This window comes from Tachysurus fulvidraco, chromosome 7 (assembly GCF_022655615.1).
Source record: "Tachysurus fulvidraco isolate hzauxx_2018 chromosome 7, HZAU_PFXX_2.0, whole genome shotgun sequence".
In the NCBI taxonomy this organism is placed as follows: Eukaryota; Metazoa; Chordata; class Actinopteri; order Siluriformes; family Bagridae; genus Tachysurus; species Tachysurus fulvidraco.
Window position 1 is genome coordinate 23,636,903 of NC_062524.1, and position 27,009 is coordinate 23,663,911.

Genomic DNA, 27,009 nt, shown 5'->3' on the forward strand with positions numbered 1-27,009 from the left:
ACTTATATTTAATTCTGTTTTATCTTTTTCCACCACCAGACTTTTGATATGCATGCAGAAAATAAGTAAACAAACAGAGAAACTGCTCTTAAAGTAAGTCTTTGTGAAAATACCTCAGACAACATACACCTCAACCACCAGGGAATGGAAGAAGCAAAACAGGGACATATCCATGTAACATCAGGAGAAGGACTATAGACAGCTCTGAGATGGAGAAGAAAAGGGCATGCATATGTGAGTGCTTTTCTTTCCAGCACAACATAAAGAACAGTCCAGGGTCAGGAAATATCAGAGCTCTGCAGAGCGTGTGCTAATACTTTTTATTGCTCTATACAGGAACAATCGGGGTGAATCACAAGATACAGATAACAAGACTTAAAGAAATGTGGCAACTTATATAACTGCTGTGTGGGCTTTGTTTCCACTGAGAGGGTTGTGGACAGACTGCGGATGGGCAGGGAGATGTAAGATATCTTATATACTGTATTTGGCGTCCTGAGACAACATTCACTTGCTTAGATTTTGACCATTTTTACTGTACACAAGTAAAGTGATGATATGCAGAAAGCATGTGTATGTAAGGTATCAAACAAATAAAACCCACATAAATATTAACGCAGGTGTGGGTAGGAATAAGAGAACACAAGGTACAGAATACACCTAGCAAGACTTCCCAAAAACCAAAACAGTATGATATAAATAGACAAACTAATTAAAGATAACTGTCACGTCTTCCCGATAAGCTTCACATACCCAAATGCAAGATGTTCTCCATTCTTTTTATACACTCACTCACTCATTTTCTACCGCTTATCCGAACTACCTTGGGTCACAGGGAGCCTGTGCCTATCTCAGGCGTCATCGGGCATCGAGGAAGGATACACCCTGGACGGAGTGCCAAGCCATCGCAGGGCACACACACACTCTCATTCACACACTACGGACAATTTTCCAGAGATGCCAATCAACCTACCATGCATGTCTTTGGACCAGGGGAGGAAACCAGAGTACCCGGAGGAAACCCCCGAAGCACAGGGAGAACATGCAAACTCCGCACACACAAGGGGGAAATCGAACCCCGACCCTGGAGGTGTGAGGCGAACGTGGTACCCACTAAGCCACCGTGCCCCCCCTCTTTTTATACACGTATGACATAAAACCATAAGTGCTACACAACATAATTCGGGACAATGACAAACAAAATGATGATGAAGGAATACTGATACAACAGGGCAGGTATAAATAGAGGAACACATTAAGGATGAGAAGACAGGATGGAAGGATGGGAAAACATATGACCTCGAAGGAAGGTAAAAATCGCTGGTGGTCTGACAGGAAATAGTCCCAGAAGTTTTTGACAATAACACAAAACAAGCGAATACAGTCGGAAAGCAAACCAATGATAGGCGGAGAAAGGACTAGAACCAAAACAAAGTCAATAGATGACATTAAAACCCAAACATAGGAAAGGAACCATGAAGTGTAATCAAAAAATCTTTGGCCTTTTTTCCAGAATCCAGTGTGTTTCTAAAATCACCACACAAACAGTATATTAATTAATTGCTCAGCTCTTGCTGTTGATGCTAATCATGAACCCAGCAATGGCAGCTACCGATATCATATGTGAATTTTTTTCCCCATGCATACTGCTGTTTAAAAGAGTAAAGCAGATGAAAAATATTGAATTCTATATGTTGCTCTGGAAACTTTGTATTCTCGGGTGCAATTTCTACTACCTCTAAATATTCCTCCCACTAATCACCTTCAGATGGTCTTATAAACTTAGCGTACAATGCCAATAATCACTACACCCACATTTACCTTCCTGCATTATAATTTTATACAGAGGTTGTGTAGGATGGAGAGAGGAGAGGAAAGGAGAGGAGAGGAGATGAGAGGAGAAGAGTGGAGCGATAGCAAGGGAAAGTATATTATATTCAAGGGGATTTTATAGGAAGGTCGAGGAAAGTGTGTGGCTGCCTCAATTTAGATATGGAAAGGAAGAGTTGTGTGTGTGTGTGTGTGTGTGTGTGTGTGTGTGTGTGTGGGTGTGTAGGTCCCCTTAATGAATTTTACTTATAATTATACTTATGTAAACCAACAGTATGTTCATTTAGTCTTATTAATTCTGGTAAACAATTCTACTGTGTGATCCTTAGCAAATTAATTACTTAAATCAATTTATTTCATAGTTACACGACAAACCGGAGCCGCAGTGTAGTCAGAAGTAATTACTCTATATTATGATGATGCTCTCACCGCTTTCTCGCTAAACAGAGAAAACTGGCAGCCGGTTTGTTCGTTCAATAAGGTTCATCAGAGTTATTGTGTCCACGTTCAGCAGTGGTGTTTAATAGCTCCTATTGAAGTAGACACTGAGGTCTTTAAGGATTTTTAGTTTGTGCTAATTATTTCTGTTCCAAAAGAGCAATATTTTTATTTTATTTATATATTTCTTTTTTTATCTTCCGAGTAACCGATGATATCAAACCCATTTCTATTCTCTGAGATGCCCCAAGTGCTTGTTTATAAGAATCTAAAATTTAAGGGCATTATCTTGAACTGTTAAATTTATATATCCAGACGAAGGTAACAATGTCTTACGCTGAATGCCGACAGTGTCATGACTAATTCTATATCAGGATAGAGAATATAAATATAGGTTTACCTGATGTAGCCTTCTGCACTTGTAGCCCATCCCATATTGTACAATTCGAGATGCCTTTCTGCTTAACACGGGTGTATAGAGTGGATGTTTCAGTAACTGTAGACTTCCTGGTCTGGTCATGCTCTTCTGTAAGTGTAAGATCTTATTTCATATTAAGGGAATCACTTGTCAGCTTATGAAGATGTGATATGTGGGTAAGAGTATTGGTGTGATTCTCCAAAGCCAATTGAATCGTGTACAGATAAATTCTAAGAATAAAAGCAACATAAAGTTTTGGTAAAGTTTTCAATGAAATAGTCAATCAATCTATCTATCTATCTATCTATCTATCTATCTATCTATCTATCTATCTATCTATCTATCTATCTATCTATCTATCTATCTATTTATTTATTTATTGCTGTATTTAATGTTGCTTGGCAGCTATAACATTATGGTACTGGATTTACCAGAAATAAACTGAGCTACAAATATCACTGGTTAATTTTACTGTAATTAAGGCCAGTGTTCAAGGACCAGCACAGCCAAGCTGCCACTGCTATATATATATATATATAGTTCTAAAAAGCTTATGTAGGTTATAAACCCTACAGATTCTGCCTTCAATTCTATCAATTTTTATCAATTTTCAATTCTATCTACAATATCAGAAGTTTCTAGTCAAAGAAATTCTGATAAACAATGTTTTATTGCTTATTTATTTCTTGATTTGTTCAACAGCATTTTTGTTAAATCTTCACAAGGGCAAAACATTTTCTCGGGTTGTGATTCTCTTTCCATTGTCAGTAACTGCAAAACTAGCCAATCATGAGATGTCATGTATGTGGAAGAGGGTTGATAACACTTTTTTCTTCATGTGTTCAGCTACACTTTAAAAGTAGAGCAGAAATAAAAAGGAGTGTCTGAAAAATACTTCTGTTGGAAACCCAGTACAGTAGCTGCCAGACATATTTCTCTAGAAAGAAGTGTCTGTCCTTCTGAATGCTCTGGAGGACAATTACCCAACTCAATTTGTGTAGACTGCATTTTATTAAAATGAGAAAGAAGGAGAGACAGAGGGACCTCTTCAGCGAAGCATGGTGCATTATCGTTCCCCATTTGCCGGTTCAATAAGAGCCCTGGTGTCCTACTCATGAGGGATATTGTTTCATTTGTTATTGCCTTATTCGTTGCTCCGGCATATGCCTGCCTGACATTAAACGCACTTCTTTTCTTCCCCTGGAAAGCAAATTAAAGTAGGATCTTAAAGAGAAATGGGTAAAAATCGAATGCTTGGATGATGAAGCGTGCGCCAAGGCCGCCAGGCCTTGAAGTTGTGTTCATTTCAGCCACGCACAGGGTGACAGAAACATCGAAAATGGCCAGACACGGAGGGGTTTTGAGAGTGCTCAAAGAAGGTAAGAATATTAAAACTCGAGAAAGGCAGAAGAGAGAGATGGGAGAGATTGCTGTGATTATGTTCGAGTTGTTTGGCTTGATAGTGCAACACAAAGGCACTATTCTTCCTAGCAGAGAGAGAGAGTGCAGAGATTAAAGAAGAAAGAAGAGTAAAAATGGGAGAACAAGGACTGCTCTTTTCTCTGAGTATCTCTTTCTTGTCCCCCCCCGCCCTCTTTCTCTTGTTTGTGTCATTGCTATTTGTGCAAGGATCGCAATCAGGCTAGCAAACAACAGCATGCACACAAATACCTTCTGCCACGGTTTCACAATACCTGAACTGCCAGAAGAGCAGTGAGATCTTGACACAAACAGCTAATCTCATCTCTGACTCTGTTATCCCTTTGTGACTTATCCTTCTGTCCCACTCCTGTTTTATGTGGCGTTTAAGGCATGGGGGTGTTTGTGAATGTGCGTGACTGGTGTTTGCTTAAGGCGCAGTGGCGATGTTCGGTACGCTATCTGGTGAGCTTGTGCAGTGTAAACAACATAGCCGGGACATGAGGAGAATGCCCAGGAAGGGGTACAGACAGGTGTTCTTTCTTTAGAGACATGAAGCCTTGTTTCCTTATAGAAGTAGTTTGTTTAATATTATGCACTTATGGTTGATCATCAAATGATCATTTTTACATGATCTCGGAGGGATGTTTCTATAAACTACTTTATAATATATATAATTATTTTAATACCCAATAAACAACTTACAACCCTCCAACTTTTATAACAAGAGAATGAATATTCTATGGAAAGTATCCATTACTGCCAACATGAGATATCTGTTCAATGCTGATCCATTGATGGGAAAAAATGCTTTCATTTCCTTTTTCCTCAATAAAGAAGACTACCTTGTCCCTGAGGAGGAGCTTTTGTTTCTGATGCATAACGGCAATTCATTATGTCAAGCCAGTCACATGAAAATGCACGATGAGACAATGATCAGTGCAATAATAATAAATAACGCAATCTCGGCGCTCACATAATTCAGCTTCATTCAGGGATGAGCAAAAACTACAGCTCGCTATAAACACTTCAATTCAATTAGATTTAATTCATTCAGCTGGTTTGGGGTGGGTGATGGTGGTGGTATTGGGGAGAGGCATTGAGATTATAGCCTGGCTGTTGGCTGAACGATATGAAGAATTACTCATGAGTGAAAGCTGATCAAATCAATAGCGGTTGAATGCTGTACATTAGAAATCAGGCGAGTGGAAAACAGTTTTTTTTCAAGGGTGATACTTAGGACCTCTTCTATTGCTGTATTCCAGTTAGAGCTCTACTTAATGGTCTCCAAAGGACCAAAAACGAAGAACCTTTTGGCACTGTTGAATATCATTTTTTATAATACCTAATAAAAAAAAAATAAGCACAACCTGAGAACATCTGTACTGTATAATCTTTATAAAAAAAAATGTCTCTAGGGTTCATAGATTTTTCTCTTTGGAACAGCTTTTATATACAACATGCTGTAAGATAGTATCCCTCTGACACCGTAAAATCTGCTAAATACCGAACCAGTGAAGAAATAAATAAATAAATGAAACTTAAAGACTTCCCCTAAGGAACAAAATGAAGAATTTCTGGGTGCTAGATAGACTGCACCCAGGGATTAAAAAGTACCCAAGATAATTCATTTAAAACCCTGAAAGTGCTTAATGCTTATAATGACCTTAAAGACTTTTTTTCTTAGCTCCCACTGGTAGAACCGATAAGGATTCTAATATTCTTTATTCAATTTTCTCAACAAATAGAGCTTAATTAACGGTTCTTGCCACAAATATGGACTTTCTAAATAGGATTAACTTGGGATATCTTTGATATGGAAACCCCCTCTAGGAACATTTTTATCTTGATGATTGACAGATAGATCTTGGAACATCTCTACACTCCAGAGATGGATTGTATGATTCCTCAGTTTGTCGATGTGTAAGATGATATAGAGCAAGGGATTTCGAGTTCTATGTCCAACCCTTCAAGAGAGTGTTTTTTTTTTTTATCTAAGAGGATTTCAAGCAAAGTTTTTGTCCTATATTCTTCTATTCTATTATTAAGCTAAGAACACTGAACCATCCTTAAAACCCTTGAGGAGCCTTGAAAGTGTACAGTACTGTACATCTTTACCTTCATTACAAATGAAAGGATTTAGCAGGATCAAATAAGCTTGTGATTGGAAGATTGTTGGTTTCTTAGGACTACTAGAGAACCACTACTAGTCTTTTATCTGCCTAGCATAATATTTTATGCTAGACAGATTTTAGAGAAGCACTGCACATAACACCCTTGTATTTAAAGGTTATTGGCATGAATATGACATGTTGTTGCTGTTGTAACCTCCACTCTACTGTTTTTCCAAGGCACCATTAGCACATTCAGTTTTGAGCAGTGTAAAATTTAAAAACTATGAAATTATATCATGATATCTCAGCTTCAGACCATTTAGTATTTAAAAAAAAGCCCATAAATGCAGTTCTAAAATTCTACATGGTGACATAATATCATCAAGGGTGCTTTTTACACCTGCTCACTTCTTGCGTTTTCTGTTATCAGATAGCTATCCGATGGTAAAAAGACCAGGTCTAAATGCCCTCTGAAACGTTTTCGAGACGGATATAAATCCGGTGCAAACCACTTCAGGAGGTGGTCTGGGACGCATTTCAGATTAAACTAGACAGGTGTAAATGAATGAGGTTGTTCAAACCACATACGTCATATACTGCATATACAGTATACTCCTCCCAAACGTAATTATGTCACTGGCAGGTGACTCACGAGTCGTGCATAGCACCAGAAACACATAACTTTGACGACACGCAGGGTTAGTTTTTCGTAGCATTACCGTCGTAACAAGTTTTTTCATCTTCTTTTTGATTGCATTCTGAAAACCGCACACACCAAAGCGTGTTCCATTTCAATTACCCCGGAAATGAGGTCAAATATATTTGCATTTTTGGCGGGAGTAGAAAGATCGGATTGATATATATAGCCTAATGTAAATGGAACAGTTTTAACAAATCAGATAGCTATCAGATACGAGAAAATACATGACGTGACCAGGTGTAAAAAAAGGCTCAAAATGGCGATATTAAAAGGTAGAAAAGTAATATTCAAAGATCTAGACAAAGCACAGGCAAGCTTTGGAACAAAGGTCAAACCTGAGAACATTTGTCTGGAGTTTATAATTGAGAGCTATGGATATACAAATGTTTTCATTTACAGTGACTCATATTTTCACTGAGTCATCAAGCCAACCAGCATCACCTTGTTAACCATAACTGACATCTTATAAGAAGAAAAGCTCATACTTGGAATTACACAAAAAAATTCCTGGAATCTCCTGTGCTTGCTGAAATGGTTATACTTGGAATCGTCTATAACAGGAAAATGTAGGGACATTAAATTCTCTACTCTTCTCTCTATTCCAGTGGCTTCATTGCTTGTTATAGGATAGAAAAGAAAAAGGATTTGCACATTTATGTGAATTTATCTTCACCTTTCAAGCTTGTTTTTAAGATGCTGCTGTTAATTTCACCCAATATGTATTTAAGTGTAGATACCGTGTCAATCTGTGAACCTCTGCTATAAAGGTATCCTAAGGTGTAAAAGATAACAAAGACAAAACCAGCAATTAATTTGCCAATTTTTATTCAAACCATACTTAATAATCAAATTAGTTTACATTCATTTTAATACCAGGAGTCCATGATGCGCCTCATGCTCATGAACCTCATGCCACCGTAGTCTCTGAAGTTCCTGTACTCTCCGGGCCTGAAGTACCACATCCTGCCTCTGTAGTGTGGATACTCATACATGAGCCAGTGGCCGTCCATCACGTGGCAGGACATGCAGCCGTTGGACCAGTGGTAGCGATCCATGAAGGAATCACAGTCATCCATCACCTCCATCATCTGACCCATGAAGTTGTCTCTCTCATAGATCCTCATTCTGTAGGATCCTCTGTACTGTTTGGGAAAATATCAAATATAGATCTCAATTTTGTGCCAAACATATTCTAAATGACACTGCACATGTAATACCCTACCATGGGGATCATGCGGCAGGACCTGATGCAGTTGTTGCCCCAGCCCCACATGCTCATGTAGTCAGGGTACTCGCCCCTCCTCATGAAATACTGGTTTCCCATGTAGTTGTTGCGGTCGTAGACCATCCAGCATCCGCTCTCCACCCTGCAGGAGTGACAGCGGCTCATGTAAGAGTGCATATCGGCACAATCACCGGTGCACTCCCAGGAGCGCCCCATGAAGTTCCTGTCCTCATAGAAGATAACCTGGAGGTATATAGTGAAATTAATTACATTATCAGGAATGATTTAAGATTCATTTTTTTATACAAGCATTATATTTGCATATTCTTACCCTGCCCATAGTGGTGATGACTGTTTGGTTTGATTCAAGCTGTTTCTAACTGGCCAACTGCTTTCCTTCTGCCTGGTTTAACCTGTGAATTTATACCTGGACCGGGACTAAAGAATGAGTGCTTCCTATAGTGAAAACTCCTGACCAAGCAAAATAGCACAGAGGCCCATACAGTGCTATGCCGCTACAGGAGACCTTTGCATGTGTTACACATGCGCTTCCAGAGGACTTTAGAATGATCTCAATTATACTGTAGCTTGTCTTTTCATCCCATGAGCATGCTAGAAGTGTTGTTTTTTTGTTCCTATTACAGAGCATGATATAGTTAACACAGCACATTTGTAGTTCTCTACTATATATCTCTATATAGCTACCCTTTATTTATTTATTTATTTATTTATTTATTTATTTATTTATTTATTCTTGCTGAACTTTCCTAGTACTTTCCTAGATTCCCCTTCAAAGATCAATTTGGTAAGGATCCATTTTTTTTTTTAAGTGCAGTGGTTTAAAAAAAAAAAACACAGTCTAAAGATGTCTAAACCCTTCACTGTAAAAGGCATAGCACTTAAAGGACTCTGAGAGCTTGAGGAAAAAGATTCGCTAGTCTGAGGAGACAAAAATCGAACTCTTCAAGCAGAAACTATAAGGACTATGTCTGTCAAAATGCAGTTACTGTTCATCAAGTGGCTAAAACCATCCCTGCAGTGAAGCATGGTGGTGGCAGCATGGTGATATGGGGTAACTTCTCAGTGCCTGGCATAGGAAGACCCATCATGATCGAAGGAAAGAAGCATGGAGGTAAATACATAGGCCCTTAACGAACAAGGCACATCATTTCACTCTTGAACAAAGAAAGAATCGAAAGCATCAAGTTCTGAACCACACGGAATATTTCTTAAAAAATTAAATAAATAAAAAAGTTTTTAATTATTTAGAATTATAGTATGCCAATTTTGTGATCTTTTTCAAATGATGCGATTGTTTGCCTTGTCCCTTCGTCTATTCTGGATTATGTTTATCGGCCCTCGACCTTGTTTCATAAAAGGACAACAGGTCTTTTATTTTCTCTTCTTTTCTCTTCCCTTTCTTCTCTTCTCTTCTCTTCTCTTCTCTTCTCTTCTCTTACTTTTCTTTTAACGGCATACAACATCCGTATGAGTTGAAGAAATGTGTTTATGGATTGTTGATATTCGGAAGTAAAATAATAGTTAAGTCATTGTACACTATCCATTCTATGATTCAGACGTGGAGCTCGAGGTTACTACATTTCATCAGTACCAATGGAATATATACGAGACACCTGTTTTGGACAGGAAATGGTAAAATAAATTCTAAACACATGCTAAACACGTCCATTCATCTGTACACATTTTATTTCCATTGTATCCATCAATGTCAATACACAAATCAGATCAGAAAAGATAACATTTTTTTTAATCTCTGAAAGTCTGTGAAAATGCTGTGAATTGCCTTTAGCTGAATAATTTACATAAATTCATGTGACTGGATAAGCCAAAACCAAGGATCTGCTACAAATCTGTGACGGTTTGTGAAAAATCTACACTCAGTGTTTATGAGTCTGTGTGTCGCTGAATCAATAAAACATGTTTCTCATTTCTAACTGTTATTAACTATATATAATTTAATTATATATAACATTCGAAGCAGAAAAAGTGTATTAGGAGACGTGGTTCTACCAAGACATCGATACTTATAGTACTGATTATGACTGATTCCGTTATTATTCTTGAAGAGGAAATCACTCTCTCTCATTCTCTCACTCATTTTCTACCGCTTATCCGAACTTCACAGGTCAGGGGGAGCCTGTGCCTATCTCAGGAGTCATAGGGCATCAAGGCAGGATACACCCTGGACGGACTGCCAACCCATCGCAGGGCACACACACACTCTCATTCACTCACACACTCACACACTACGGACAATTTTCCAGAGATGCCAATCAACCTACCATGCATGTCTTTGGACCGGGGGAGGAAACCGGAGTACCCGGAGGAAACCCCCGAGGCACGGGGAGAACATGCAAACTCCAAACACACAAGGCGGAGGCGGGAATCTAACCCCCAACCCTGGAGGTGTGAGGCAAATGTGCTAACCACTAAGCCACCGTGCCCTCCAGGAAATCACTCCGTATTCTTAAAAAGAAAGGTTCTTTAGATTGACAAAGCTATCGAAGAACCATTTTGTCTCACCATAACCATTAGACGGAATTATTCGGAAAGATCTTTGTGCTGCAAAAATGTTTATTTAGTTTATCGTGAGCTGTACTGCTCTACAGAACAAAATTTCTAGAACATTCCTTCAGTCATTTATACGCTATAGATGTAGCAAGCTGAGATGAGTGTACAAGTGATTTGTCACACTCACTATCCCATTTCCCATAATGCACAGCACTCTATCACTCCAGAAACAGAAAGTATCTGTTCTTTATACCGTTGCTCCTGTCAAGCTCTCTCGGTTACTGGTAAAACTGCATCTGCCTTCAATCTATACCATAAAAACTGAGTTTACAGTAGTATCTTTTGCTAATCCTGTGACCTCTTTAGCTGTTTTGAATTTTATCATCTGCTAGACCTTAGAAGATTGCAGTTGCTTTGTAAAAACTGGTATATACAGTACATACGTTAAAACAAAAAGTGTAGAAAAATAGTGAAGTTTTGCGTGTGCAGTATCTCAGTTTTTAAATAAAAATCGAATCGATCTATAGATAGAAGTAAAATTCTTTCATCACATATCCCAACTTTGAAGGTTGAGGTCAGAGCACAGGGTCAGGTATGATACAGCACCACTGCAGCAGGAAAGAGTTAAGGGCCTTGCTCAAGGACCTAACAGTCTCAGCTTGGCAGTGCTGGGGCTTGAACTGCAATCCTTCAGTCAACAACCCAGAGCCTTAACTGCTGAGCTATCACTAGGCATTTGACATATATCTGCAGAACAAGAGCATATACGGAAGCTAGCCAAGAACTTGATCAAAGCATAACATCCATACTGTACATGTGTGTTAGTATAAAGTAAACTTAGACCGCTTCATCTTACCTGATTGCAAATAACAAGACTCTTGCTTGTGCTACTGAGATGGTTTTCACACTGGTCATTTGCACACTGTGGTCACTTCCCAGGTCTCCCTGCAGCATTGTTTTGGTTCACTTGATCACCTAACCCTATGGTTGGGGGTTTGAGTCTCGGGCCGGCCATGACTGAAGTGCCCTTGAGGTGCCCCCAACTGCTCCCTGGCCACCGCAGCATACATGGCTTCCCACTGCTCCGGGTGTGTGTTCACGGTGTGTGTGTGTGTGTGTGTGTGTGTGTGTGTGTGTGTGTGTGTGTGTGTGTGTGTGTTCACTGCTGTGTGTGCACTTTGGGTGGGTTAAACACAGAGAACAAATTCTGAGTATGGGTCACCATACTTAGCCGTATGTCACGTCACTTTCACGTTTTCACTTTCACTTGATATTATCAAACCCCAGTGCATTTGCATTTATCTTACGTCATCACAAAGGCACACGGAGAACACAACCATATCGACTCGTTATCTTGTTTCTATTGTTTTGCTATTATGCACTGTAAGGCATCTCACCCCTGTCTTCTGTGTCCAACATCACTTGTGGTACATGTGTGCTTTGGAAAATAATAACGTCATCATAAGCTAAAACACACACGCTCAGGTTACTTTACTTCCTGAACAAGTGCAGACCAAAGTACGATTTGCCTACATGAGCAAACTCACCCCTAGAACTCACACCACCTCCTACAGGTAGTCTCAGTTCCGGTACCACTGTGCATTTCCTGGTCAACAAGTTACAATTTTTTTATCTTCGTATTTGGCTACATTCCTACACCTTCTCAGTCAAGGCCTAAAAAAGTAGCCTAAAAGTAGCCTAAAAAATTAGAAAAACAGTTTTTACATTCTTTAAAGCAGAGTTTAAGTCATTTTTCTTTTTAAGATTTAACCACAGTGACACATGATGACACATGACACACACACACACACACACACACACACACACACACACACACACACACACACACACACACACGGCACATCATTGCTTCAGTCTGGAATATTCAACAGATCAGAAACACCAGGTTTCCTCTTAAATGTCAGGCATGTCTGAGTCAATGCAACCGTTTGATTCATGTTTCATTACAAGCAAAAACCATCAAGAAATCCACACCTGCAAGATGCTAATTATTTATCTAAAGGAGTCATAATGATCGCAATACACACACCTATTTGAGGTGAAACAACTGTTATTTGGAATCTCCCAGGATGAATCAAATGCTGAAGTAACTCACAGTACTGATCTCTTGCACGGCTGATTTAAAAATAAAACTTCTAATTTAACATCATTGTCATGGCAGGTTGCCAGATAAAAATAACATATTATAGGCATATGTCTTATTCTAGTGTTACACATGCAAATGAATAATAACTGAACTGATATGGAAAGTTTTGCTTTTTTGTGAAATTATGATAAAATACCACATACTGTAGGAGTAGTGTACAAACAATATACACATGCACAGACAAAAAAACAAACAAACTACAAATACATAACTAAAATAGACAAAAAACATTCCTTGGGGTTTTCCATTGCTGTTTTTTTTATTGTACCAATCGATCCCTTTTCAAAAAATAAAAAAATTAAAAACATGGTATTATATGGAACCCTTGGAGAGCAATGAAACTTTTATATTAAAATGGTTCTATAAAATATATGACCTGTCATTTCATAAAACTTCAAATACTTGGTATAACTGATGAAATCATTGATATCAAAATTTGTATAGAAAAAGAAAGAAAGAAAGAAAGAAAGAAAGAATGAATGAAAGAAAATTCTGCATGACATTAAAAAAGGAACCATTTAACATTAGTTCAGAGATATAAAATGATTCAATTTAAGGAATCATTGTGGAGTTCCACATATGAAGCCAGTCATAGAATCATTTTAGTTTTCATATTCAGCCATTCCTTTGGTACAGAGAGTGCATTACATTAAGTCTCCTCTTTCTATTATTTCACTAGTTTTTCTTCTTGAAAGTGCTTCTAATTGACCTGCATTAAAGCAAATGTGGCTTTCTAATTTTTTTGTTTTTGTTTTTTTGTATGTTGTTCATTTTTGAAGCTGTTGATTTCTTAGACTATGGAGCCACTTTCAAGAGAAATTCTTTAAAATGCAGTAGAACTGACGGACAATCAATTCTTTATTGGTTAGTCATACATTATGATGTATTAAGCATACAATTCAACTTGCATCCAAGAATAACTTCCTTCCTACAGAGGTTCCTCTATAATTTCCTTCGAAATAAAACATGTAGTATTTCATGATGATGGAAACATCTAGAAACTTTTTTTTTTGGTTCTAAATATAGATAACAATATATTTCTAGGGGGAAAAAAGAAAATGGTGATTTAAAGGGTTTAGAAATGTATTTGGAAAGGTTATATCAGAAAAGCAGCTTTTAAAGCATGTGTTTTCCAGAAGATGAATAAATGAATGTGGAAAAAGACGTAGTCTCGTAGTCCAGTTGTAACAAAGTTCGAGCTAACTTATCCAGCTTTTCTGTGAATGATTTGTCTTTAAAAGAGCATCACAGTTTAAGGTAAAACAGGCCTATGTCTGTATCTGTGTTTTAAGGCATTCGAAAACCAATCAAATTGCCTAATGAACACGTGCGCGGGTGGCTTTAAAAATTTCAGCAATGTTGACTCAATGAAATGTCAGAGACAGGAGGGAAAAACATGCAAAAGGACCAATTTGGCAGATGCTTTAAGCTCAAGTGCCAAGACTCAGCTATCGCTGTGCATCTGCAACACTGTGACAGTGATATGAGTTAATACAGTAATGAGCAGGACTATGGAGAAGTTTGAGACAAGGAATGAGTGAGGAAATTTGGGATATGTTTGGATAGCTTGTTTATCCTGTCAGGTAGTAAGCTAGAAATTATTTACAAATCAAACAGTTATTTATGAAATTTCTATAACTGGTGTCTGAAGTAAATGACTTTAAAATAATTGTTCAGTAACAAGCTGTGATTGTCTCATACAGGGTAAAAATGGTTGACTAACATATAACCATAATATTGGTTAAAGGTTTATTTGAATAAGATCATATTTAAAAATAGATGGTTTTGGTATAAAGAAAAAACAACAACAATTGATTCTTGCAAAAAATTTAATTATGTTTCAAGTTAACGCCGGATGGTGGTTACCTTGGTTACCATAGTGACCTAAAGTTGAAGCAACACGATAAACTTGTGTTAACTAGCCAATAGTGTCTGTTATTTTTAAACCTTTACAGTGACATCCTACTATTACAAATCATAGTAAACAAGTTCCTGTAATTAATTTTTTTATTATTATTTATTATATATTATAATATAGAGAATGGGGTAACCTAGTGCTTAAGGTGTTGGATTATCAATCGGAAGGTTGTGAGTTCGATTCCCATGTTCAGCAAGCTGCCACTGCTGGGCCCCTGAGCAAGGCCCTTAACCCTCAATTGCTCAATTGTATAAAATGTAAATCACTCTCTATAAAGGTGTCTGCTAAATGCTAGAAACATACAATAATGAATATATAACAATATGATATATTTATTTCATAGAAATTTAGAGTCCATTTTTACAGATATTTACACGATAAACTACAGTAAGACGTACTGTGTATTAAATAATAAAGTAGTAAATGTGTATGATAGTGACCTTCTAAATTTTCTTTTTTTTATACTCTATTTTTCTCTGAGCTGTTAAAACTACCCAAGTGACATTAGAATAGTGGCTAAAAGTACTAATCGCTGCTTTAATTTTCTTTTCCTTGTTATTAATCATATATTGCTTTTATTTTGCTTTATATGATTAATAACATTGAAAAGAAAATTAAAGCAGCGATTAGTACTTTTAGTCAAGGCTCCCAGGTGTAGAGTGAGCGATGCTGTGGACAGGACAACTGGGAGCCTTGACTAAAGGAGCGATTAGTACTTTTAGCCACTGTTCTAATGTCACTTGAGTAGTTTTAACAGCTCAGAGAAAAATAGAGTATAAAAAAAAGAAAATTTAGAAGGTCACTATCATACACATTTACTACTTACAGTATGAACATTTGGAGTAAACCGTGTAGAATAAATTGTTCACTAGATAATAGTAGTTATATATATATATATATGTGTGTGTGTGTGTGTGTGTGTGTGTGTGTGTGTGTGTGTGTGTGTGTGTGTGTGTATTTTTCTTTCTAGATTTTCATTATAGTTTGTTCAGAAATATAGCAACATATCAGTGCTATATGTGGATAAATGAATAAATGTATAATCTGCCAACATAAATCTCAGTGTAATGTTACCATAACGCGTTGTGGTATACAGAATACACTCTTAAATACACTCTTAAATAGTATTATAGCTAGGAGAAAAGGAAAGCAATAATGACGTCACGTAGCATTTCCATAGCGCGCAGAAAGAAAGCTCGCCTATCAGAGCGCAGCTTGGGTCACGGGGCGGGGTTGTTGGGGCTGTGGGCGGGGTTTCCAACCCACTTTCGAGGTGCTGAAGCTGCCTACAGATCCGCTCCGGGGATGCAGGTGATACAGCCGGACTAAGACCGCTCTCATGTGCAGTGTGGAGAAACAGAAAACTGCATTCTGCTCTGCGCATTAGTGGATATGAAGCGATCTGGTGGAGGAATTTTTTGAGCGTACTTTTCTTTTTTTTTTCTTTTGCAGAGGAATCAGAAGAGGAGACGTGAAGGCGTTTTGAAGGTAAAAGAGACTCTTTTACATAGGGATGGAAAGGGTTCTGGGCAGTTTTGTGTTTAAAAAGCAGGGTATGCGTCTGGAGAGAAATGGCTTTGCAGTGGCATTGGACAGTTCGTCTGATCTAAAGGAAAGATGCTGATGCTCATGTGATGTTCGGGTTAATATTGTCCATAAACGTGTTCAAACCTATATCATCTGAGATATCTTGCAATCTTTTTTTTCCCCAGCTTGGAGACCACGCTGGTTTGTTTTGCATCTTTACAGATATTCCATATACAGTCTCAATGATATTTATTCCCCTTTCTGCACTCTTCGGGTGGAAGAATTATATATAATGAGGCGGCATATGGGTAGAAAGGAAGGAAAAAGGGATCAAATAAAGAGTAGAGAAAGAAAAGAGTCGAAGACACACAGTGCCTTAAAATTAATGCCGTTTATTGTACAGTGAATAATGAAGAAGCTTCTGCAACATTGTTTATTTGTTGGCTTAAGATCGCAAAAATACGCATTTTGGTGATGTTTGCACCGCGTGCGTCTTCTCTATAATACATAGGGAGAAACATATATCTGTTTGAATTTGGTGCATTTATAGGGAGATGTATACTTGCAACGGAATGTAAACTACAGAAGTGACTGGTATAGGTTATGCAAACTGTGCAATGATTCAAAGTCAAATTGAAAAATTGAATAACGCACAAAAGGAATATATGTGTGCATAAGAGAGGGGGGGGGCGCAGATAGTCTAATATATTCTGTTATTGAGTTTCTAAAAGAGGTTTTATTTAATCAAACTCATGAACTGATCGCTATGTTAGTCATGGAAAAATTGCCCTGCTACAGTGTTATGCAGATGTGCTTTTGGATGCATGGGCGCGTGCGTTTTGCCTGTTGGATGCTCAGTGCGCGAGGGAAACTCTTATTTTTACGCCGTACAGGCAGCATGCATATGCGGGATATATACAGTACATATATCAAGTGACCCAAGTGCTTTCCCGACATCACTGCTCAAGATGAAGGATACACTAAAAAGAAAGAAATGAAGGGGAAATGGTGTGCGTCGTGACGCCGTGCCGATTGCGCTTGTTTGGAGCGAACAGGGCGGGGTGCACAGTGTGAAGAATCACTCCCAGAGTTCATATCAAGTCCAGGTGGACATAAATGAACCCTTGAAATGTTAATTCGGTTTGTTTCATTAAGATCTCACCTCATAAACAAATAGCTCAAATCAACGCTGTTGGAGCAACCAATCAGGGAAACTTGACATATTTCACAAATACTGTTTAGATATTTCCTGTTGTTCTCTGTTCCATTGTAAAATGAAGTACTATGATTAATTTCTGCAAGTGTAGTATATTAGCAAATGCAAATTAGTTGGATAAAAAAAACAGTACTTTTAAAAGCCCATGTAGATTAATATTTAGTAAAAGTGGCTTGTAAACATTCAACAATTCTGCATGACATTATTAAATAGTCTGTTTTAATCAGCCTGTTGTAATTTTTCCCCAAGTACTTCTCTAAATACCAAAAAAAAAAAGAAACTATTCCCTTAACTGTTAATATTTTAAATGAAATTAACATTAATGGGTTTACAGCTAGCACGTTGGTTAACTGCCTTTCACAGATTTCAAGAAAACAAACAAGGTATCGCTTTAATGTCAGTTTGATAGCAAAAATACGGGCCAGTTCAAATACTACTGCTAGATCAGGAACAGAGTACATCATAACTTGCTGTTTATGGAGCTACATTACCGCCACAGATCGGTCATGGATTCAATGCTGATCTCTGCTCATTGCTGAAATCTCCTCAAATGGTCACATGAGCATCAGTAATGGAAGAAGTTGGCCTGGTCTGATGAATCACAGTGAATGTGAAGGAATGTGGATGGCTGGGTGGGTGTATGTTGCCTACCTGGAGTAGAGATGGCACCAGAATGCACTATGGGATTGAAGCGAGCCAGCTGAGCCAGTGTGAGGCTCTGAACAATGCCCTGATTAGAAACCTTGGGTCCTGGTATTCATATGGATGATTCTTTGACACGTGCCACCTACAGTACCTAAACATTGTTGCAGACCACTTCTTCTTCATGGCAACGTATTTCCCTATTAACACTGTTCTCTTTCAGAAAGATAATGCTCCCTGTGACTAAATTGTTCAGGAATGGTTTGAGGAACATGACTAAAAGTTCAAGATGTTGATTTGTTCCAAAATCACCAGATCTCAGTCTGATCGAGCATCGTCACATGGAGATCCCATGATGCAAATTACAGGATTTAAAGCATCTGATGCAAAAATCTTGGTGCTAGACACGACAGCAGTCCTTTAGAGGACTTGTGGAGTCCCTGGCTTGGTTTGTTTTGATGGCATAAGGTGGGCCTACCCAATATAAGGTGGACAGTTTTAATGCTATATTAATCAGTATAATGGAAATAAACATGTAGATTAATAGATTTCACTCAATTCAACGACTCAGACTAATTAAACTATAGCTTAATTTCACCACTATTTCTGTTCAAATATATTATTTGTTTTTTTTTGTTTAGCTAGAAAGGTATTAGGAGAAAAAAAATGACATTGCTGATTAGCCAGATTATATAGAGCATTACATTTGAACAGTATTTTTTAAAATACAATGAAAACACAGCACAATGAAACAGTACTGGAATATTGTAGACCAGAACAAAATTAAAGATTCGGTTTCTAATATTTACACATCTGTCCAGACCTGTAAATTTTATTGAAATATCAAAGATATCTGATTTTCTTTTGCAATTCACAGTAGATTTGCATCGATTATCTGTTTTTGAATTCTGTTTACTTATTTTTCTGGCCCTGAAACTGGCTTAGCTTCCAAATGGAAAAGAGATGCACGTCTCTTGAGGCAAAGTGAGATCCAACAAAGCTCAAAGGTTTGTTAACTGTATGTTCTCATTGCAATTATTTACTTAACAAGCAGCAGTGGGCTGTTAAATCTGAGCAAACACCACCATTCTTTTATATTAAGACATGCAAATTGTTACTTCACCAGCAGGCATTTTGCAGTGGGGTGTTTTGAAACAGCAACAGCACGACATTTTTCTCCGAAATGTCAAACGTTCTTTTAAACATGCTCAAAAAAGCCTGATTTCATGGGGTTTGATGTTCAGAAAAGACTAATTCGTGTGTTGTATACAGATTGTAAGCGGAGCTCGGAAGCATGAAACGTTGAGATGAAATGGCAATGACACATCAATATCCACATTATAGGCTGCCATGAAGTGTTTCGAACACTCCCCAAAGCTTTGCTTCGAAGTGAATTCCACTGACATTTTGAAACAAACATAACAGCAGCGATCCACAGCACACGTTCTACCCCGTTTCCTAACGCTGAGCTATAGCTCACCTCCAGGCCGACAACGGTTTCGCCGTTTCATACAAATCTCTGAAGGATGTTTCCAAATCTGCTGATGTGCACTGAGATAACTTGTAATAAGTGCAAATTTCCCCCATTTGAATAATTGTTTGAGAACCTCTGTTGCATCGACGGCTCACTACAAGCTGTGAGTGGATTTTAAGGTCTTTCGTCTCCACTTATCCTGAAATGCATTAAATTCGCACAGTGGCTCCGAATACAAATGAACTTTCGGGGCTGCAACATTTTCTTCCAAATAATCTCTTTTTCTGCGTAGCATCTCATTTGTGGTATAGATAGACACATTTTTAAAGCCCTTTAGTCCCATCAGATGAAATGGCTTTTTTGCTGGTTCAGGTATCTGCCTGAAATACTAGATCGCAGCTCGTGTATCCGTAAGAGTCATTTATAGTACAATTCTAAGCCTACTGTGCTAATTTGAACAAGCAGATTAAATATTTGCGTGTCTGTGTGTATGCCACAACCTTTTCAGGAATAAGGTAACGAGACACTGGTAGATAAAGTTGATGTCCCATGTATTGGATGCCGTTAGTCAGCAAGTTTCAGATTGTGGATCGCGCTATTGCATCGGCCTTAAAAAGACGGTGGTTTTAAAGTTCCGGTGCTGTACAGGTCACATGACATATAGTTTTCTTTAAGGATTTGCTTGTAAATGATTACATGTTATACTAGACTTCTAGATAAACCTGTATAAAAAAATAATTTATTTGATGTTGTATAACTTTAATGCAATGACATGATATGGATACATATCTGTTTTGGGAATCAGACACAGATACAAAGTGTGTGTGCTAGATAACAGACCTCTCCATGCTATTATCTAAGGAGTTGTTTAACATTATTTATACCCATTTATACGCAATTAGTTATGTAGAATTCAAGAACTAGAAGTAAGGAAGCTAGAATAAATCCCGAAGCCTTAGCACGAGCAGAGATATTGTTCTGAGATGAGAACTGCTGTGTCTGTTTCCATCAGCATGGCCCTAGGATAAACCAATTCTCAAAGCATCATCACTATGACTTTGACTTTGAACCCTTAGTCTTGTCTCATTGTGGGATTCTCTATGACCCAGCATTGGCCCTGTTGCCCCAGACAGTAGAGGTGTGCCTCTTAAGATTAAAGTAGGAAAGCCAGGTTTCTAAGCCGATCGTAATCCTCCATTCTTCACCAAAGCAAGACTGTGCTTCATTATTTCTCTACTCCATTTTCACACTTTGAAAGAGCTTTACGGGAAAAAAGAGCAGGATCCCACCACCCTGCCACCCCACCCTGCCACCCCCCACCTCACTCTCTGTTATGTAGGCAGAATCGTGAACTCAGTGCAAGGCCCACACAACCAGTTATACTTCCTCCAGTCCTTTGTGATTAGCACAGTTTATTATGTTACACAGCTGACTAAACAGATTAATCAGAAAGATCACTTCATACACACTTCATAAGAACTGACATGAACCTATGCATGCGGTCTTCAGCTGTCATGAAGCCAGACTTTGTAAACTTTGATATCAACATTTCATACCATATACTGTAGGTCAAGAGAAACGTTGACTTAACTGTCATGTCAGCATGTCTCCTACAGTACATAACTGCTTCATAATAAGTGGCCCAAACCTACATAAACATTAATGCAGATTTATCTGACTAGTCATAAGCTCTCATGCAAGCAACATATGTCTCTTTTGATGTATGTCAGGATGGCATACCATCTGAGCCAAGTAAATAGTTGACTTGAATGTTATGTCAGCATCTGTCCTACATAACTGCTTCATGACAACTGATATTAATGTACATAAACATTTAACTTTAAGTTCTCACACAGGCAGCATATGTCTCTTTTGACATTGAGAATGCTTGTCCTTTAAAAAGTTGACATAATTTATATTAAAATGACCCCCTACATAACCTTTTTATGACTACTGATATAAGCCTACATAGACATAAACTTAATTCAACAACCATTAGCTGACATAAAGGCAGTGTTTGTAAGTTTTGATGATGAGCTGACATAACACATATGATAATGAACATAACACATGGGTTATGTTAGAATGATGCCTATGTAAGCACTTCATAACAAGTGACACAAGGCTACAGTTGTTAGCTGTCAACAAGACATAAAGCTGACATAAAGTTAATCATGGTATAAATATAGATATATACATTGATGTCAGGATGACAAAATGAATTCTCATGCCAATGATGTCTTTAAGAATAATTATGAATCTTTATTTTTGTTGTCATGAACTGCTTATGTAGCCCTATGAACCATCCACTAAGGTGTTAGCTAAGCGTGTTGCCAAATCATTTCTATTCATGCATTAGGTTATTCTAATGCATACTGTATAGGAATTTTACTGTAGCAAGAAAGTAGATTGAGAAAAAAATAAATAAACGCACCCCTATATAGTACTTTAAGGTCTTAATGTTGGCTTTATGTCCAGCTGAATGCAGCAGCTTTAAAGAAAGGCTTTCAAGATACATGGATTTCAGACATCAAAACCATTTTTGTTGCTTGTATAACTCGGTGGGGTTCTTAGAACTAACAGCAAGACACACAGAATTTTTCCTCTTACAGCATATCACACAAATACAATGCTGCCGGTAAACTGAACCGGCTTTGACGTGTACGTACACGTATTGATACTGCCTGATTACTTATATGGAGGGTATCGATTACTTTGAAATAGACAGTATTTCCAGCTGAAATTCGAATCTCAGGTTTATATTTATGTTCTTATACATCAATGTTTCTGTAGTAACAGCTCATACAGTAGAAGTAGCTTTTATAGGCTCTGGTGATAGAAAAGCGTTCCACTGTTGAAAAGTCTTCAACACTTTTTTTTAAGAAGAGATTCTGGTGATGAAATGATGCAAGTGATCACCTGCAGAAGCATTAAATGTGACTCCAAATGGTTAAAAAGAATGATGTTAATGATAGAAAATGAAGAGACGGTCCTCACTTTTGCATTGTACAACATCAGAGCAGGGAATACGGTGGCTTAGTGGTTTGCACGTTTGCCTCACACCGCCAGGGTTGGGGGTTCGATTCCCACCTCCGCCTTGTGTGTGTGGAGTTTGCATGTTCTCCACGTGCCTCGTGGGTTTCCTCCGCGTACTCCGGTTTCCTCCCCCGGTCCAAAGACATGCATGGTAGGTTGATTGGCATCTCTGGAAAATTGTCCGTAGTGTGTGAGTGTGTGAGTGAATGAGAGTGTGTGTGTGCCCTGCGATGGGTTGGCACTCCGTCCAGGGTGTATCCTGCCTCGATGCCCGATGACGCCTGAGATAGGAACAGGCTCCCTGTGACCCGAGAAGGTCGGATAAGCGGTAGAAAATGAATGAATGAATGAATGAATGAACGAACATCAGACAATCCCGAATGTAATTTTTTCCTTCACACAATGTAATTTCAAAGATCTTTTTTTTCTTTTATTTCCAGGGAGTTTTTAAGTATCGAGAAAGGATTTATTAGAGAAGTATTTCTCTTGAAGAGATGTTGAGAAATCTAACACTGCTTATTTTTAACATTATACACTGAAGTGATATAGAAGTAAAGTGATTGGGTTAGATTGTGGGGTGTCTTTGTATAAAGATCGATACCTATCCAGTCACGTTTCTACCTTGATGGAATGATGTGCTTAAAAGCTCGTCCTAACTCTCTTTTTTTTTTAATCTGGTGAATCCAGTCAGAGATACTGGATACAGTAAGCTATTGATTTGGAGTAGGTTCCTCTCTATAAAGCACAGACAAAGAGGGTTACGAGTGCACACGCAGTCAATCACAAAGGTTATTTCTGAGCAAAAGATGTTCCGCACCTTATTTCCAGCATGATTTTCCATCATAGCAAAGCGCAAGGAAGAGGTGACGAACTGCAACAAATGCATACAAGGTGAATCAGATGAGGATTAATTAAATATTTTTTGCTCCGTTGGTTTTGCATCCGTGACATCCGTTCTGCGGGAGAGTTTCGTTTTACGTACGTTCGCTCAGGAGTTCAATGTGAATCTATATTTTTTTCCGTCTTTATTATGAGGTCACCTTGAGAAACCTTACAGCTTCCTTTTGTGAGATCTTGTCATGCTGCTATATAATTTTTTTCTCATAATAATAGTCAGTTCAGCCCACTGGGCTTTATACAGCTTTCCAAATCCCAGAATCACTGTACTTCTCACACTACCTGACATTTATCGCTCGCGATGTGTTGTCTTGTTGACATAGCGATGCGGAGTCGATGCTTACACATTACACAATCTATCACCTGGAGGGAACCCTGTCAAAGAGCGTCTGATCCCTGAGCCCCCGTGCCTCGTAAAAAAGAAACGTAAGAGCAAGAAAATCGAGGACGAATATCATGCAGCGTGTATGTCGAATTTCCTGGCATAGACCCACGGCGTGCTTGTGAAACCTGTGGTAACGTTTAACAGCACATTTATTGCACGGGATCCTTTTATATGAGGTGAGGATTGATTTGGATCAGGTGTCGGTGAGCCGTGCCTATTGTAGCCTAAAATTCCTGGTCTTGGCTGACAGTAGTGGAACCAGATGTGGCCTGTTGTTATTGTTGTAGCTCATCCACATCAAAATTTAACCTAATGTCAAGATGATGAGATGCTTTAATGTTCAACACGGTTGTCTAGAGTGGTAATTTGACTTACTGTAGATACCGTAGATGCCACTCTGTTCTTATTAGTTCTGGAGCTTCAGGTCATTTTTCTGGTGATTTTTTATTTATTTTTTTACATTGTATTAAGTTCTCTCACTGTCCTCAAGGTAATATTTCCTTTTCATTTGTGTGTAGGTGTATAAAGTAGGCTTAAACAGTCACAGTTACACTTTAACACCTCACTAACCTTGTGTGCATCGATTGTAGTCCAAAAAAAATAACAAGGCATATTCGTATTAGGGGGGCACGGTGGCTTAGTGGGTAGCACGTTCGCCTGACACATCCAGGGTTGGGGGTTCGATTCCCGCCTCCACCTTGTGTGTGTGGAGTTTGCATGTTCTCCTCGTGCCTCGGGGGTTTCCTCCAGGTACTCCTGTTTCCTCCCCCGGTCCAAAGACATGCATGATTGGAATCTCTGGAAAATTGTCCGTAGTGTGTGAGTGAATGAGAGCGTGTGTGTGTGTGTGCCCTGCGATGGGTTGGCACTCCGTCCAGGGTTTATCCTGCCTCGTTGCCTCTATGACGCCTGAGAGGCTCACAGGCTCCCCGTGACCCGAGAAGTTCGGATGAGCGGTAGAAAATGAATGAATGAACGAACATCAGACAATCCCTAATGTAATTTTTTCCCTCACACAATGTAATTTCAAAGATTTTTTTTTCTTTTATTTCCAGGGAGTTTTTAAGTATTGAGAAAGGATTCATTAGAGAAGTATTTCTCTTGAAGAGATGTTGAGAAATCTAATACTGCTTATTTTTAACTTTATACACTGAAGTGATGAATGAATGAATGAATGAATATCCGTATTATTTTTTCTATATTTTTTCCCATAAAAGTTTCTACCTTTCTGTTCCTTCCACTGGATGTTAATATCACTGTCATATGTTCAGTATCCATTAATAACTTATAAGAAACATACATGGTTATTCTTCTCATGATTAACAATGTCATGGTAGAGCCAAAGGGCCACAAAACTACACTACCCATCAGCCATTACATGTCACACCTTGATAGGCACCGCTATATACAGTAAGTAATGGTTTTTCTGGCATCCTATTGTTCTCGTGTTGTGCTTTTGCACTCAGTCTGGATGATTTGGATGTTTTTCTATCCTCAGTTCAGGTTTACGGTTCTTGTTTTCACAGTTTTGGTCGTTTGTTTACACTTCACATAATAAATATATGCACTCGCAACCGCCTTCGTCTCCCAACCCCGACACAGCGTTATCCATTGTGCCAAGAAAAGGAATGCCTTTTATTTATTTTTATTTTATACTCGAGCTTCGAGATAACTTCTGGCGGATAAATAAGAAAGGTTGGAGGAGACAATCTTAAACTGTATTTTTGAAGTTTATGGAGGATTTGTCATATTTTTTACTCACCGACAGTTCAGTTTGCAATTCTACTACTAATCTGGATAAACAGCATACAGGATCTCCTGCTAAAAAAAGGTTCATATTTAAGTTAACTAGTTAGTTGTTGTTCGGTATCAGATTTGACTCTTCTTCTTGCAGGAATTTATTAAACCCACTATATTGACATAGTGGCTTACCAAATTGCTTCTTATTCATTATATATGCTGATTATATAGAGTATAGACATCAATCTGTGACTGAGAACCAAATGAGTAAAATTGCCCCATCCATCAAAGTAACACTAGCCAATCACCGGCATCCGTGAGGTCACGCATGCAAAAGATGGTGGATAGATGAGTGTGTTATGATGTTGTGGGAAGCCTCATTAGATTAAAAAGATGTCCCATGTCTCAGAGGAAGCATTTAGTCTGTTTTGGGTCCAGTGGAAATTCAACTCTGTAGCCAGGATTAAATTAGAATATTAAAATTAAAACTATTTTTAACAATTTAGCCAGTACTAATGAGAAATTTCCAACCTTTTTCTTTGACACTGTCTGAGGTGTTTGTGAAGGCTTGCTGGACGTGTATTCACCGATAGGTCATAAGATTCACCGGTGCTAATGAGGCTAAGAGGTGAACTCCAAGCTAGATGTACCGAGTCTTGCTTGACAGGAAGTTATGGATTTGTTCACAGGTGTATATTGCCTTCAACGTATACTTTCATTGACTGGGTTACTGGCCTTTTAAAGATGCAGTGATTATTCTCAGAGCCAGGGCTTGAGATGAGATTTGGCATTAGGATACAGTGTAGGGCTGTAGAGTTTACTCACACACATGGAATGTTAATAAGCAGTTGAGCTACAGTGTGCTTTATCGCAGAAATCACAAAAGGTGAATATCGAGTCACATTATCCGGTAAGCTGATCATGTGGCAGTGTGAGGATTTCTAAAAATGCAAATGTCAGAGGGTTTAAATATTTATCCTGGAGATCTATGAAAGTTTTCTCAAGTACGTTGGTGTGGAAGCATGTCGTAGGCATCGACCTTAAGCTTCTGCTCAACACAGCTGTTAATACTGGTATTAATTTGAACCAGTCTCACTGGCTTGAAACGTATAGCTTACCGTGCACTTCCTGCTATTCTTAAGAACCCATGTTTTTGACATCTTTGTAATGTGCCATTCGAGCAAACTTTATCTCTGTAGTCTGTAGTCTCTGGAACATTAACCAGTCAGAAAAATAATGAAGTGTAAAGTGTTGTGACAGTGGTGAGGCCGGCCATGCTGTACGGTTTAGAGACAGTGTCACTGAAGAAGAGACAGGAGTCAGAGCTAGAG

General features: G+C 38.4%; 2 protein-coding genes across 17 annotated transcripts in view; one reads left to right on the forward strand and one right to left on the reverse strand.

Annotated features, from left to right (window-relative positions):
• Positions 1-7,785: 7,785 nt before the first annotated feature.
• On the reverse strand, positions 7,786-8,570 carry LOC113635513 (gamma-crystallin M2-like). Its single transcript, XM_027135009.2, has 3 exons — positions 8,476-8,570; positions 8,142-8,387; positions 7,786-8,061 (listed from the first exon to the last, which is right to left on the reverse strand). Exons 1-3 carry the CDS (start codon positions 8,482-8,484, stop codon positions 7,786-7,788), a joined length of 531 nt encoding a protein of 176 aa, XP_026990810.1. The 5' UTR covers positions 8,485-8,570.
• Positions 8,571-16,046: 7,476 nt separating this feature from the next.
• The window catches only part of nrxn2b (neurexin 2b), a 579,761-nt gene continuing 568,798 nt past the window's right edge, over positions 16,047-27,009 (forward strand). For all 16 annotated transcript variants that reach the window (XM_047816422.1, XM_047816432.1, XM_047816433.1 and 13 more), the window contains exon 1: positions 16,047-16,249. The gene's annotated coding sequence lies outside the window, so the exon portion shown is untranslated. The remainder of the gene's footprint in view (positions 16,250-27,009) is intronic.

Bases quoted from the DNA above. Each gene is read 5' to 3' on its own strand.
- LOC113635513 (XM_027135009.2), bottom strand. The intron at 8,062-8,141 runs GTAGGGTATTAC...TTTCCCAAACAG, and splicing joins CCTGCCGCATGATCCCCATG to TACAGAGGATCCTACAGAAT.